The sequence below is a fragment of the Panicum virgatum genome, chromosome 9K, assembly GCF_016808335.1.
Source record: "Panicum virgatum strain AP13 chromosome 9K, P.virgatum_v5, whole genome shotgun sequence".
NCBI classification, from domain to species: Eukaryota; Viridiplantae; Streptophyta; class Magnoliopsida; order Poales; family Poaceae; genus Panicum; species Panicum virgatum.
In genome coordinates this window covers 39432726-39448233 of record NC_053144.1, presented here as the reverse complement: position 1 = coordinate 39448233, position 15508 = coordinate 39432726, and the positions used below count along the sequence as shown (strand labels likewise).

At 41.1% G+C, this 15508-nt stretch overlaps 1 protein-coding gene and 1 long non-coding RNA gene across 2 annotated transcripts; both read left to right on the top strand.

Moving 5' to 3' along the window:
• Positions 1-624: 624 nt before the first annotated feature.
• LOC120651360 lies at positions 625-3921 on the top strand (the record flags this gene model as incomplete). Its single annotated transcript, XM_039928837.1, has 4 exons — positions 625-1656; positions 1768-2289; positions 2443-3221; positions 3330-3921. Coding segments are annotated over exons 1-4 (2925 nt in total), but the record flags the coding sequence as incomplete, so codon positions are not given.
• Positions 3922-12740: 8819 nt separating this feature from the next.
• LOC120651361 lies at positions 12741-14703 on the top strand. Its single transcript, XR_005666145.1, has 4 exons — positions 12741-13825; positions 13899-14039; positions 14118-14174; positions 14285-14703. It is a non-coding gene; the product is annotated as an uncharacterized LOC120651361 (long non-coding RNA).
• The last annotated feature ends 805 nt before the right edge of the window (positions 14704-15508 follow it).

The window sequence follows — 15508 nt, the reverse complement described above, 5'->3', positions numbered from 1 at the left end:
TACATTTCGTCTTTTTTATATAATTTCATTATTATTTGCAAGAGTTATTAATCTGATCATTGTAATTGTAATAGTAAATAATTTTTGCTTTGTAATGGTAAGAATTTATAATTTTGTGGAAAATAAAGGTATTTTTCAGTAAAATATGGCTTCAACAGCTGGAGGGAGTGGCGCCAGTGGGGGTGATCGTTGTCCTTCTGGAGAGAAGGGCACAACTCGAGTAGGTCGTCGGTCCAAAAAACCTAGTGCTTTTCATAGGGCAGCGCTCCGTTATTGCGGCGTTACGGTTCGTCACCACCAAACTCGGAGGTTTCAGCTCCGCCATCTTATTCTGCGCCAGCAAGAAATCCGTTAGAACATTCTGCGTTCCAACGCAAGGACGGTTGAAAACCTATGTGTTGTTGACCGAATTTTTAAATTTCATGTATAGTACTCCTTTGTTAAGTTCTGTAATGGATTAAGTACCCCTTTTAATTAATCAAGATGTATGATGGATATTGCATATCTTTTAATTATTCATGTTATGTTACATTTAGTTTAATTTAGGTTTGATATATTTTATTTATTCGATACGTGTAAAGAATTCAAATCGATTTATTTAAAATGCAGATGGACCGGCAATGGATGTACAATGCTGACCGACGTTCGAAAGAATTCATTGATGGCCTGCATTATTTTTTGTCTGTGGCTGAGGCAAACAAGCAGAATGGTTTTATGTGCTGCCCGTGTGTTCATTGCAACAATAACAAGGATTACTCATCTTCAAGAATCCTACACAGCCACATTTTCGCAAATGGTTTCATGAAAAAGTATGTTTGTTGGACGAAGCACGGAGAACAGGGGGTTACCATGGAAGACAATGAAGAAGAAGATTTTGACGACCACTTTCCCGGGAATGCTGGAATTGGTGCATTCGATGACGATATTCCCATGGAAGAGCCCGAAGTAGATGTAGCAGAAAATGATCCCAGCGACGATCTGGGGCAAGCATTGCACAATGTGCAGGCAGACTGTGAGAGTGAAACGGAGAGGTTGAAGTTCCAGAAGTTGTTAGAGGACCACCATAAGTTGTTGTACCCAGATTGTCAAAATGGATTTAAGAAACTTGGCACCACCTTGGAGTTGCTGCAATGGAAGGCGACAAATGGTGTATCCGACAAGGGATTTGGTGAATTACTCAAACTTGTTAAAAAAATGCTTCCTAAGGACAATGAATTGCCTGCCACAACGTATGAAGCCAAACAACTTGTTTGCCCTTTGGGACTGGAAGTGCAAAAGATACATGCATGCCCCAACGACTGCATCCTCTACCGAGGCGAGTACGAGAATTTGGATGCATGTCCCGTATGCAGTGCATTGCGTTACAAGATTAGAAAAGATGATCCTGGAGATGTCGAGGGGGAGCCTCCCCGGAAGAGAGTTCCTGCGAAGGTCATGTGGTATTTGCCTATAATACCACGTTTGAAGCGTCTGTTTAGAAATAAAGATAATGCTAAGTTGATGCGATGGCACAAAGAGGAACGCAAGAAAGACTCGATGTTGAGACACCCCGCTGATGGGTCGCAGTGGAGAAAAATAGATAGAACGTACCCTAAATTTGATTTGGATGCGAGAAACATAAGGTTCGGTTTGAGTACGGATGGCAAGAATCCTTTTGGTGAGATGAGCAGTGGTCATAGCACTTGGCCTGTGACTCTTTGTCTGTACAATCTTCCACCATGGCTCTGCATGAAACGAAAGTTCATCATGATGCCATTGCTTATCCCGGGTCCAAAGCAGCCCGGAAATGACATTGATGTGTACCTAAGACCATTGGTCGAAGAACTCTTATTGCTCTGGGGCGATGAAGGTGTACGGATGTGGGATGAATACAAACAGGAAAACTTCAACCTACGAGCATTGCTGTTCGTAACGATCAATGACTGGCCTGCTCTTAGTAACTTGTCAGGACATTCGAACAAGGGATACAAAGTATGCACACACTGTTTAGATGATACCGATAATATATGGTTGACTCACTGTAAGAAGGTTGTATACATGGGTCATCGTCGGTTTCTTCCCATCAGGCATGCGGTACGAAAGAAGGGCAAGCATTTCAAAGGCCAAGCGGACCACCGAACAAAACCGATGCACCGTAGTGGTAAAGACGTCTTCAACATGGTAAAAGATCTAGAAGTTGTTTTTGGAAAGGGATCTGGTAGCCAACCTATTCCGAACGAAAACGGAATGGCGCCCATGTGGAAGAAGAAATCTATATTTTGGGAGCTACCATATTGGGAAGTCTTAGATGTTCGTCATGCAATTGATGTGATGCACCTCACGAAGAATTTTTGCGTCAACCTGATAGCATTCTTGGGAGTGTACGGAAAGACAAAAGATACAGTAGAAGCACGTCAAGAATTGCAACGTATGGAAGAACGAGATGCCTTACATCCACAACAGCGAGATAATGGACGACAATACTTAAGTCCTGCCAGCTATACTCTTAGCAAGGAAGAGAAAGAAACCATGTTTGACTGCTTGAGCAGTATAAAAGTTCCATCTGGATACTCATCCAATATAAAAGGAATCTTAAATTTGGCAGAGAAGAAATTTACAAATCTCAAGTCCCATGACTGCCATGTGCTTATGACCGAACTTCTTCCGGTTGTGATGAGGGGGATTCTGCCTGATAATGTCCGGTTAACCATCGTGAAGATATGTGCCTTCCTCAACGCAGTTTCTCAGAAGATAATTGACCCGGAGAATTTGATAAAGCTGCAAAACGATGTGGTGCAATGTCTTGTTGGCTTTGAGCTGATATTTCCACCATCTTTCTTCAACATCATGACACATCTTCTAGTGCACCTTGTCAAAGAGATTGATATTCTCGGACCAGTATTTCTACACAACATGTTCCCATTCGAAAGGTTCATGGGGGTACTCAAGAAATGTGTTCGTAATAGAGCTCGTCCAGAAGGAAGCATCGCCAGTGCCTACGGAACTGAGGAGGTCATTGACTTTTGTGTTGACTTTATTGATGACCTTAAACCGATTGGAGTCCCTGAATCGCGATATGAGGGGAGACTAACTGGAAAGGGTACATTAGGAAAGAAATCTTATGTCTGCACAGATGATTTCTCATTCAAGAAAGCGCATTATACGGTTCTTCAACAATCATCCTTGGTTGACCCATATATCGAGGAACACAAGAAAATTCTGCTCTCCAATTTCCCGGAAAAGTCTGAGGCATGGATTACACGTGAGCACATGAACACTTTCTGCAGCTGGTTGCGGAAGCATCTAATGCATAACATGGATATAAGTGAACAACTGTTCTTATTGGCTAGGGGACCATCTTGGAATATCTTAACATACCAAGGGTACGAGATAAATGGAAACACATTTTATACGATAGCCCAAGATAAAAAGAGTACCAACCAAAACAGCGGTGTTCGTATGGATGCCACGGACAATAATGGAAAAAAAGACACATATTACGGCTACATTGAAGAGATATGGGAGCTGGATTACGGTCCCAATTTCAAGGTGCCTCTATTTCGTTGCCAATGGGTTAAGCTATCTGGAGGAGGGGTAACAAAAGATGAGTATGGGATGACAATAGTTGATCTCAACAATCTTGGGTATAGAGACGAGCCATTTGTCCTAGCCCAAGATGTCGCTCAGGTTTTCTACATTAAGGACATGTCCAGCAAGCCAAAGAAGGGGATCAACAAGCAAAAGGATGAGCCTAAGCGACACATAGTTCTATCAGGAAAGAGAAACATCGTTGGAGTGGAGGACAAGACAGACTTTTCAGAAGAATATAATAATTTTGTTGCCATTCCACCTTTCGAAGTAAATGCTGATCCATGCATCCTGCTAGCCAATGATGATGCTCCATACTTGCGTCGTGATCATAATCAAGGGACATTTGTGAAGAGAAAGTCTGTTACCGCTAATCCTTCATGTACTTGAATCATTTTATATTATTGTATAAAAACATAATCGCAATTCGAACACTTTTATTATATATGTACTGTACAATTATACTTTATGTGTTATTTATATTATTTTATATATTTTTCACTTAATTACTAGACTCAATTATAATTTCCATTCAATAATGGATTACTCAACTAATTTTATTTATTTCATGAAATTACATTCACATTAACACACTATACTCTCTCACTAACACACACAATCTCACTAACACACACTATCTCTCAAACTCACACACTACTCATTAATATCATGAAATTGCTTAATTTTATCTAAAATTCAATTTTTAAACGTTAATATCGTGATAGAATCCACTTTCTATCGAAAAGCAACAGTTTGAAAAAAAATTTCACCTAATATATTTTTGCATGGTCAAAATAACAAATATGATTTCAAAAAAGTTAGATATTTCATTGACCCAATCACTTGAATGAAAATTAATTATTTTTGTTGCGTGTATCAAGTTTATATAGAGATAAGAAATTTTGTTCCATAATTTTTGGAATCATAATTTTATTAACTGAATTAACAAATGAAAGCCAATTTTAAAAGAGAAGTAAAAAGAAACAAAAACAAACATAACATTAGGCGGGAACGAGGGAAAACGGGCCCCTTTTGTCCCGGGTGGTAGATCCACCCGGGACTAAAGGTGGGCCGCGGGCTGGGAATTTTCCCGGCCCGCCCAAAAACCCCTTTTGTCCCGGGTGAAGCCACGACCCGGGACAAAAGGTCATTTTGTCCCGGGTGGTGGTTTCACCCGGGACAAAAGGGGGGGCCTTTTGTCCCGGGTGAAGCCACCACCCGGGACAAAATGACCTTTTGTCCCGGGTCGTGGCTTCACCCGGGACAAAAGGCCCCCCTATATTTCGTTCCTCCTTCGCCCTTCTCCTAACACTTGGTTTCTCATCTACTGCGCCCGTCCTGCTCCCACCACCGCGCGAGCCGAGCACCGCCGCCATCGACGTCGCCGCCGCCCAGAGCCCCGACCTCACGCCGCCGCCCAGAGCCACCGCCGCCACCGTCCTGCTCCCCCCACCGCGCGAGCCGAGCACCGCCGCCATCGACGTCGCCGCCGCCCAGAGCCCCGACCTCACGCGTGCCGCCGCCCAGAGCCACCGCCGCCGCCGTAACGCCCTCGCCACCATCCCCTGCTCGCCGTCGACAGTATTTAAGCTTCAACAGTATTTCAGTTGTCTTAGGCTAATTCTTTTTCGCAAGAATCTTTAAGAAAAGCTAACAAAATGCTCCTGATAGCACGATGTTCTTTGATTGGTTGTTAGCAAAAGCATGACACATGGGACACATTGTAAAGATTAGCTGAGTGTGTCCATCAGTTCTTATTTCTCTTATGTTAGATTGGTCTCCCAGCATCCTCTACTGCTACTGAGGCTACCTTTGGGAAAGTGATCTAGAGCAAACTTTCTGAACACATAGTAGAGGATCTTGCTGCAACTCTAATGAATTCTAGGTTGATTAATAAAATTTAGGTTAGTTTTCTTTGCTTGTTGGCAAATAGATCTTGCTATTAATTCTGAGTTTGTCTCTGTTAGAAATGCGATAGAAGTGTGTTCAATCAGGGCACATTAAATTTCAGAGGCTTTCAGTTTGGATTTATATGCATATATCACTGTCATTATTTAGAAACGGATGTTCAATCAATGCCTTCTGATACAAAATTTGCCAGTGAATAGTAGATGCACATGTTTTGTCACAGTGATAAGTGAGAAACAGCCTCTTCTTTGTAGCTAATCGTTAGATCATAAAGCCCACGCCGCGTACCCAAAGGTAGAGCTCGATCTCGTCCCCTCCAACACAGAAAAATTATGATCTGCATGAGAGAAAAATTATTGATAAGTAATTGACATGAATCTATGAATTTACTATAATAACAATATTCAGGGTCCAACTTAATTGACGTAAATTGCTGACTTCGATTTACTAGAAAGAAAACTCTTGGCAAGTAAGTAACATGGATCCATAAATTTTCTATAACATTTACTAATAAAAAAACTTTTAGTTTCGTGCTACTTAGACCTAAGTCCATAAAATCAACCACAACAAAAGAACCTGATGAAATCGGCACAATTCAAAGAAAGTAGCAAATTATATGGTTAATTTAGCATTGTACACAATCAATGAAGGATCAATGAAGGTCTAGAAAATAGATGGAATCATACTGGAGAAAGGCCGAATCCCACTGCATTTGACACCGAGGTTTCATCTCCTAAAAGATCGTCCTACTACGAGAGTCCCCTCAACACCTTCTCCATTCCATTGAACCCCAGAACCTCTCGCTACGTTGGGAAGCTCCTGCCTCTGTATATATAGTTCCCCAATGTTCTTTAATTTTTAGTTCTCAGAGTGTGTCGAGTACTGTTTGCAGCACTGAGATCGACATCGTCGACCAATTATGGCTCATTTTCAGTAGCTAGGAAGCTACACTCATGTAACTTTGGGACATGCTCATAATTTGAAATCATAATTTAGAGTTCATGTTATTTAGAGTGAAATCATAATTTGTTGTTAAGAGTGAAATCATAATTTGTTGTGTAAATAAAGGTATATTTACAAATTTTTAAATGTATGAATGTATGTATGTATGTATGTGTAAAGTGAGTTTAAATTTCTTTTAAATATTTCATGTATATTTCTTGAATTACTTAGTGAAATATTTCTCGACCTCATCCATCGATCGGTACTTAGTGAAATTATCGATAGAATATTTCAAGTTCATTTCTTGAATTACTTAGAGAATATTACTCGACCTCGTCCATCGATCGGTACTTAGTCAAATGCTCGCAAATATGTGGATTATTTAGATAATTTTTTAAGGGTTTTATTTGTATTCATATTTTAGTTACGATGGACCCGCGACACACAGACGCGGAAGACGAACAGTTCTTGTTGAATATGATTGGCGAAGGTCAAGGAGATGTCGCTGAACAAGCTAATGATGGCAGCAATACCGACATATATTTGAATATGTCCGGTGATGGAATTGAGGCACCATCTATTCAGGATGACGCTGCTGCTGAACAAAGTGCTAATGTACATATCACAACTATAATTATTTGTAGTGACAATCATATTTTCATCTGAATCTATATGAATACTATGAATGTTTTTTTATAGCCGTCTGGATCATCGTCGCAGCAGAAAAAGACGAAGCGAGGCCCAACAAAAAAACTGGAAGGGCGGTTCATTATAACGGAAGTTGGTCCAGATGGCGAACCGATCGCTCCAGAAGCTGCCGCCAAAAAATTCATAAGACAATCCGGATGTATTGTCAGGGACCACATCCCGATCAGCTTCAAGCTCTGGAAAGCTTCCAATCCAAGCGAGGAACGGGATGCGGTACCCGAAAGAGAAAAAGAATGGTGCTGGCGGGAGCTTAAGAAAAACTTCACGGTTCCAGCTGAATCCGAAGAGATATGCAAGCACTGGACCCTGAGTAAGATGGCCGAACAGCTGCGATCATTCAAGAAAATTTTGACGAAGAAATATATCAAGACCGGGACCACACCCGTATTTACCGGCGAGCTCGAAAAGCTCAGGGGTCACTGGGATGCATTTGTAGAATACAAGTCTTCAGAGCTTGGGCTTCAGAAGGTGCAGAAGGCCAAAGACAACGCCTCGAAGAAAGTGTACCATCACACTCTAGGCCAAGGAGGCTACAAGCTTGCAGTACCCAAATGGGAGAAGATGGAGCAGGATCTGCTTGACAGAGGCATCCAACCTGCGACCATGAACTGGCCTGAAAGGTCAAGGACCTGGTTTTATGGTCACGGGGGAAGCTTGGACCCATTGACTGGTGACTGCGTCTATGGGCCAAACATCCAGCGAGCAGCCCAGAGACTACAGGAGGCCATACAAGCAGCGGCCGAGGGAACATTCAAGCCAGATAGAGAGAGGGACGAGCTGACTTACGCCCTTGGGAATCCAGAGCATCCGGGCCGCACAAGAGGCAAAGGCGTGGTTCCGTGGAAGTATGGGTTCAGGGATTACATTGAGTCATATAGAAGCCGGCAAAGAAGAAAGAATGATGAGCGGGAGCACTTGCGAAGGCTAGAGGAACGGCTCATGTCACACGATCAAAGACTGGAGGAAGAGGTTCAACGCCAAGTGGCCGTAGCAATGAGCCAGCAACAGCAAGCGCAAACGTTGCCTCCAGAGCCTAGTGTCGCAGCCGATCACCTGTCTCAGCGGAAAAGCAGCTGCGCTTCCACAGACGTCGCCGCCGCCGAGCCCACGGGGATCCAGGCCGCAGTTGAAGCATCGGCCCCGCAGCGATTTCCAGTGGATGAGATCACCCACCGGACACCTTGTGACCTGCAGACTGCCGTTAAGAACTTAATGTTCACTGTTGCGTACGGTACCGCCATGCCAACCGAACCAGGCGACGTGTACCACGGGCAGCAAATTCCGCCTAGATACACAAGAGTTGGCGTGGAGCAGGTGTGCCAGGGTTGGGAGACGCTCGAGCTTGATATTCCTGGAGGCGATGGGGAGAGGACACTAGCAGAAGCCATTCATGGCTACATCCTATGGGATAAGCGCTACATTGTCCTAAAGTCGGATGATCAAACACCAAGACCGGCATCTCAGCATGCCTCTCCAAGACCGGCATCTCCGCAAAACTCCCCAAGGGCAGCACTGTCTCGGCAAGGTTCACCGGCACATTCTCCATCACCATCATCTCATGCGCCGATGAACACTCAAGCGTCACCGTCGCCTCCATGGTCACCCCCTCCGCCGCCGGCAAAGAAGCAGAAACGGCCGCCGGCAAAGAAGGTAGCTGCACCGGCTAAGGAGCCTCCAAAGAAGAAGGAAAAGAAGAAGAAAACCAAGGAGGCTCCTATTAAACCCTGGGACATGAGCCTTGAAGAATGCGATCGGATAACTCAAGAAAGAGTTAAAGAGCACTTCAAGCCGAAGCCGAAGCCGGAGCCCGAGAAAGTGATAAATCCGATAGATTTGAAATTTTTTAAGGGAATATGCGAAGCATATAAGAGAAAATTCATTCCGAGAGACCCCCCTTCAGACTACGAACGCACAATTATCAAAACTACTGAGAAAAAGAAGAGATAATCAAAGTCGTCGTCGTCCGACGTTCCACAGCTCGGAGCCCAAAAGAAACAATCAATAGAGCCTCTCGTAGTGGGACAGACGACGCAAGAACAAGACTTTGTTACATTTTTGAAAGAATCAAACCTGACGGCCGCTCAGATTGCAGGGGGAGAAGATATTCCAAAGGCCGATGTGGTCGTCAAATGGACGTTTGAGATCGGCAAAACTCTTGTACCCCCCGAAGTAGTGTCTGTGCTTCCAACGCAAATGTATAAGCTGCACCAGCACTACATGCGTGCGATGGCCGATTGCATCTTCATGCAGGGCGCAAAGATTAAAGATGACGATTTCTTACGGGGGGAGGCCATTCTATGGATAAACTGGGAAGAAATTTACCAACTATTCCATCAGGAGGCCCTCGACATCTCTATGGTCGCCTTGTGGGTTCTGTAAGTATTTTACTCTCCTTACGTATTGTTTTGCATGATCTCAGCATACTGATCTCTTGATTTATTCGGTATCATGTAGAATGGAGATACATACTTGCAGAAGAAAGGGATACTCTCACCTCGGCTTCATCGACCCAATTACTTGTAATTGGAGGCTTCTACGCGACAATACCGATGAGATATTCCAAATGTTGTTCAAGTACATAAGCGTTTATCACAACAAGCAAATGATATTGTTTCCTTACAACTTTGCGTGAGTGATTCCTTCCGTCTAACTCTTTCTATTCTGTAATCGAATTGTTTAAACCTTAACTACCAAGAACTGCCTCCGTATAATCTTGCAGTGAACACTAGGTCCTAATTGTCATAATTCCCGAGAAGAGCCTACTCGTGGTTATGGACTCATTGAGGAGACCTCCAGAACAATACGAAAATCTTCTTAACATGATGAAAAAGTAAATCTACCACTACTCCGTCGGTGACCGATAATTTGAATCACTTTGTTACTTGACTATAATTGTTCTAATCATGCACAGGGTTTGGAAAGAATTCGCTAAAAATCATCCAGGCAAATTTGACAAGGAATTGAAGATCAAGACAGATTTTCTGGTACGCGCTTGGATGATTCGTTGCACGATTCATTAGTTTTATTATATATTCATGTAAATACCTGATAATTTCTTCTCTCTTAAAGTGTATGAGGCAGAAACCAGGCACTGTATTGTGCGCATACTATGTATGCGAGAACATCCATGGTCTGGTAGGTCCTCCAAAGGGCTGGACAGATTGGGAGGAGGAAGTAAGTAAAAAATTTGTTAATATTTGAACTCGTATTTTAATTAGTCGAAATTAATTATCCCCTTTTTCCATAGGTCGGGGAGATGCGCGATAAACTCATACCGGAGGAAAAGATTATGGCGATTCAAGAACAATTCTCCGGATTTATTGTTGAGCAAGTCTTCGATCCAAAAGGCGAATTCTACTACGATGGAATATCTAATATTGACAATCACAGCAAATATGACAATATACGCGTATATATATAATTAAGAACGAATATAACTATGTAAATATATATGTGTGTCTATGTATTAAATTTCTATTTATGAGTATGTATGTATGTATTAAATTTCCAAAAGGCGAATTCTACTATGTAATTAAGAACGAATATACCTATGCAAATATGATGGAGTATGTATGTATTATATATATAAGCACTCCAATAATATATATGTGTATATATATATTTATATAATATTGGTCCTAGACATTTTCATAAGTAAAGGAATTCACATGTATAGATATGTGTATACATATATATATATATAAGTGAATTAATTTATATATGAAAACTATCTAGGACAAATATTATATAAGTAACTATATATATATGTATATATTAGTGGAGATCATACACTCTGAATTCCAATACTTAAGTTTAATTGAAATGCAAAAGTATAATTGAAATAGAAAAAGAATTGAGAAAAGAAAAACATGAAAAAAAAAGAGACCTTTTGTCCCGGTTGGTAACACCAACCGGGACAAAAAGGGTGCGCCAGCCACGTGGGCGCTGGCTGCACCTTTTGTCCCGGTTGGTGTTACCAACCGGGACAAAAGGTCCTCTTTTGTCCCGGTTGCCACACCCGGGACAAAAGGGCACCCCTTTTTATCCCGGACAGGCGTTCCCGGTTGGGAAACCGGGACAACAGCGGTTTCCCAACCGGGACAAATCAACGTTTTTATAGTAGTGGTTTAGTGTATCTGCTAATCCTGAAAGTTTATGGTTAATCACAGCAAGCTCCTCTAGACTTGTTTAGCCCATAGGTTCCACAGGTTGAGCTCCGTTTTAACCTGTTCTTGCCCCATTAGCTTTGTTTTAGCGTAAGCTATCGTTTAGTTGTGTCCTTGTGTCGTAGTTTCGAGCTCTATCCTTTAGTGCATTCTTTTAATGCTTTTTTTATGTTTAATGCTTTTTCTTAGATGTGCTTATTTGCTTGTTTCTTGTATGTGTGCCTGATGCTTGTCGCGTGTAGAAGGAACGCGGTTCGAGAGCTCAGAAGATGAAGAGTTGGACGAACAAGAGCTGAAGACTCTGAGCAGTTATTATCTATATTTAAGGCAAGTATATTTCTTGATCATATTTGGTCTCAATAATATTTACTTTATGTTTGCATGCATTAAATTGATGGGTACCTATTATCATGTTTGTTTATCCGTGTCCTTGAATAGCAGGGTTTTTTTATAAAATCTTTTGGATAGTTTGCTTAGCTGTTGAACAATGGTTATGGGTGGTTTACAACAATGATTCTTGAGACATGATGCCATACTTGATACACTTTTGGAACAATATGATGAATTTATGAACTTGATTAAAATCAACTATGGAGAACCACCCTGGAAAACAGCACAACCACAAGGACTACATGGTTTTGGTCTTGGCTGATTAATTAGATGTCTCTAGCTTGTTAGTAGCTTACTGAAAGGCGCAAGAGGGGGGGACTAGGTTTAAGAGGGGTACTCGGCCTGCCAAAGGAGTTCGGTACGCCTACGGGGTACGCTCGGTTTGGGGGAGGGTGCACTCGCCTAGCGGCTGAAACCTTAGCGGGCTACTACTGGTTAGAGAGTCTTTATAAAGGCCTCGTAGCGTCCCTATGCAATCACACCTAAGAAAGTGTGGTATTGTGCCTGGCTAGCACAACATGATTGGGTCCAAAGTTCTTTTGAACTTTTACGCGACTTGTGGGTAAAGTGTGCAACCTCTGCAGAGTGAAAACTGATATATCAGTCGTGCTCACGGTCAAGAGCGGCTCGGACCCTCACATGTCAACTTAATGGAAATCACCATATTTAATTCAGTTATTTAAATGTTCAAAGCTACTTATTTATTCAGACATATATTTCTTTTTTCATAAATGTGGGTTGGTTCATACATGATTAGTAATTAGTGATTAATGTTTGAACTGTTAATTAAAATGCTTCCCGCTTTATTCAGCCAACCTTAATTTCTTGTTTTAAGTCTTTCATATCATTTATTTCCAATATACTTGCTGAGTACGACATGTGCTCACCCTTGTTATACCAACACTGCCCAGAGAAGAAAGTTTCAATGAGGCTGAAGATGTTGCTGAGTTCTAGGCGTACGCAACCACCCATCGATTGCCTGTGAAGTTTGGAGCCGTCGTTTCCAGGATAAGCTGTGTGGCTCTGGCTCTGATAGGCTTTTATTCATTGTAAGTCTCTTTTATGTGACATTGTTGCTCATTATTCCATTATGACATCGCTATATGTATGAAACTTGATCTTGGCATATATATAGTTTTACATTCAGTTTTCTTTTAAAAATCGGGTGTGACAGTGAAGAAGAAAACCAACATGCCGCAGGTGAAGAAGAAAGCCAACATGCCTCAGTGGAAGAAGAGTAAGAAGAATGCGGAATCGAGGTGTGCACCTGTATCAGTAACACAGTTAATCCAACTCCTTCAAGATGCTGCTCGTCAGAAAATTGTAGACCTTGATTTCGAGAACTTACTCAATCTGAAGTTAGGAAACACAAATAGAGATTTTACCACTTTCTCATGGATAGAGCCAAAGTTTATGAAAATACAGATTAAATTGAGATCTACATTAGAGAAGGTGTTTCAATATAGATAACAAAGGCTGTAGTGCAAAAATATTTTGAGTTTCCCCCTGGTACAGATAAGAACCTGCCAACAGATTCAACTTTAGAAATATTTGACTCACTCTACAGAGTACTGAGTGTTGTAGAAGAAAAAATTCAATGAAAAGAAGAAGAGGAGGAAGGAGAAGATGGAGATGGACATGGGGAAGGAGAAGCAGGATCAGGTTGAGGAAAAATTCAATGAAAAGATGAAGAGGAGGAAGGAGAAGCATGTTCAGATTGAGGAGGAAGGTAGTGAAGAGGAGAAATGTGGAGAGGAGGAAGGTGCTGAAGAGGGGGAAAATAGCAAGGTTTCTATCAGAAGAAATGTTTTGACTCCTTTGAACATCAATTTGATGTTAGAGAACATCGACAAGGATGAGATTCTCAAACTTCTAGTTAAAGAAAATGAAGACACTGATGGTACCGAACCGAGTCTTGACATTGACCTAATTGTCAGATGTTTCTTTGTGGTGGTGTTGGACAGACTGTTGTTGCCACGAACCACCTTTTATCTGAGCTCAGGTACATTGGAAGCAGTGACTGATCTAGACAAACTGAAAACAGTTGACTGGTCACATTTGATTTTCGAAAATTGAAGAGCAGTGTTGCTGAGTATCCCAAGGATAAGACGAAACTGATATCAGGGTGTACAACTGTGCTAATGGTAAGTACAAATGGTCATAACTTTTAATATTATGGGTAGAAAACTGTTTATGTAACCATGTGTGTATCTCCAGGTTGTTTTCTTAGACCATCTCATGGAAAACCCTTTGGATCCTTAGACCATCCCTAGGATCAACTTGTATACTTCAGATTTAATCGCGGACCTGATAATGGTACCCAAGGATAGCCCTAGCCCTGAAAAGAAGCGTCGTAAGGTAAATATATGCTATTATTCTGTTGAAAAGCAGTTCATATTTTGTTCAAGCCACTTCATATTTTGTTATACTTTTCAGACTCAAAAGATGAAAAAGAAGACTAGTAGTGTTATGAAGGATCTCGCTACTCTCAATGTAAGAACCTTCTTTTATTATTCATCCAAGTGTTGATTCATGCTGTTTATTTGGGGCATGTTGATTTGTTGGGTACCCAGGTTCACTTTATTTTTATTTGTATTTTTCAGTTTAAGAATTTGGAGGATACATGCTATCATGCAGATTCAGAAAGGGTGCCAAGTTTAGGGAGAGCATCGCCGGTTGTTGCTTCTGTACAATCTCATAAGAACTTTGTTGATCATGAAGATTCAGAAATGGTGCAATCTCATGAGAACTCTGTTGATCTACAAAGTGTTTACACGGCACATGTATTGGAAAGAACCAGAGAAAGCATAGTAGTGGACATATTGGACTACAGTATACCTGAATATACTTTTGCAGATTGTTTGCAACCTGTAGGTCATATGCACACAGATGTATTTTATTTACAATGCAAACTGTTGTCAAAGGATTGGAAGGATAAAGTAATTCTTTGCTGGAAATCTACTGTAAGTGTATCCAAAAACTTGGCTTGGAGACTTTTTTTATGTTATTATTATTTATATTTGACTGCCGGTATTTTTATAACCCAGCAAGAACTGATTCATCAAGGTATTGAAGTTAAGCAGCTGGACAAGGAACTTACTACAGAGGTTATGGAGAAAGTGGATCTGGTTTGTGCTTTGTTTTATATTACAGTAGAGTTTTTTCAGATTGACAGTAGAGTTTGTGCTTTTCTCAGATATTTATTCCTATCATTCATGCCCATCACTGGTCCCTTGTTGTTTTTTCCACTACCAAACAAGAGAAATATATCCTTGACTCCTACCCATGGTGTAGTGGAGAGGTGGCCAAAGATGTTTTAACTCAACTGCAGAAGTATTTGAATAATAAACACAGCTTTGACATGTCTAGCTACACTGAACATGTGCCACCTGTTCAGCCTCAAAAAAAACAAGTAAGTGTTCAGCTCTACTAAATTAACTTATCAGTATACCTCGATTTTTGTGTTTATTGCTGAATGATTACTGCATTTATTTCAGTTACGATTGTGGCTTTCATGTTTTATTGTATATTTAAGAATTCATGAAGGAGAAGATGTATAAAATCAACAGAGTAAGCATTGATCCTTTTGTTCCTCAAAAGTGCAGGAAAAATTATTTGTTTGATTTTGACCATTTAGCAAGAAGAACTAATTTTGTGTGCCTCTAAAATGCAGAAAATGGTGTTGAAATTCAGAAAGCAGCTTTGCATGAATCTTTTGTACCATCCTTTGAACAGAATAAATCTTGTGGAATTCAAAAATAAGCTAGGTATTACATTGAAAAGGAAACTTCCTGGTATACTTGATCTTACTATTGGAGGTGAGAGCA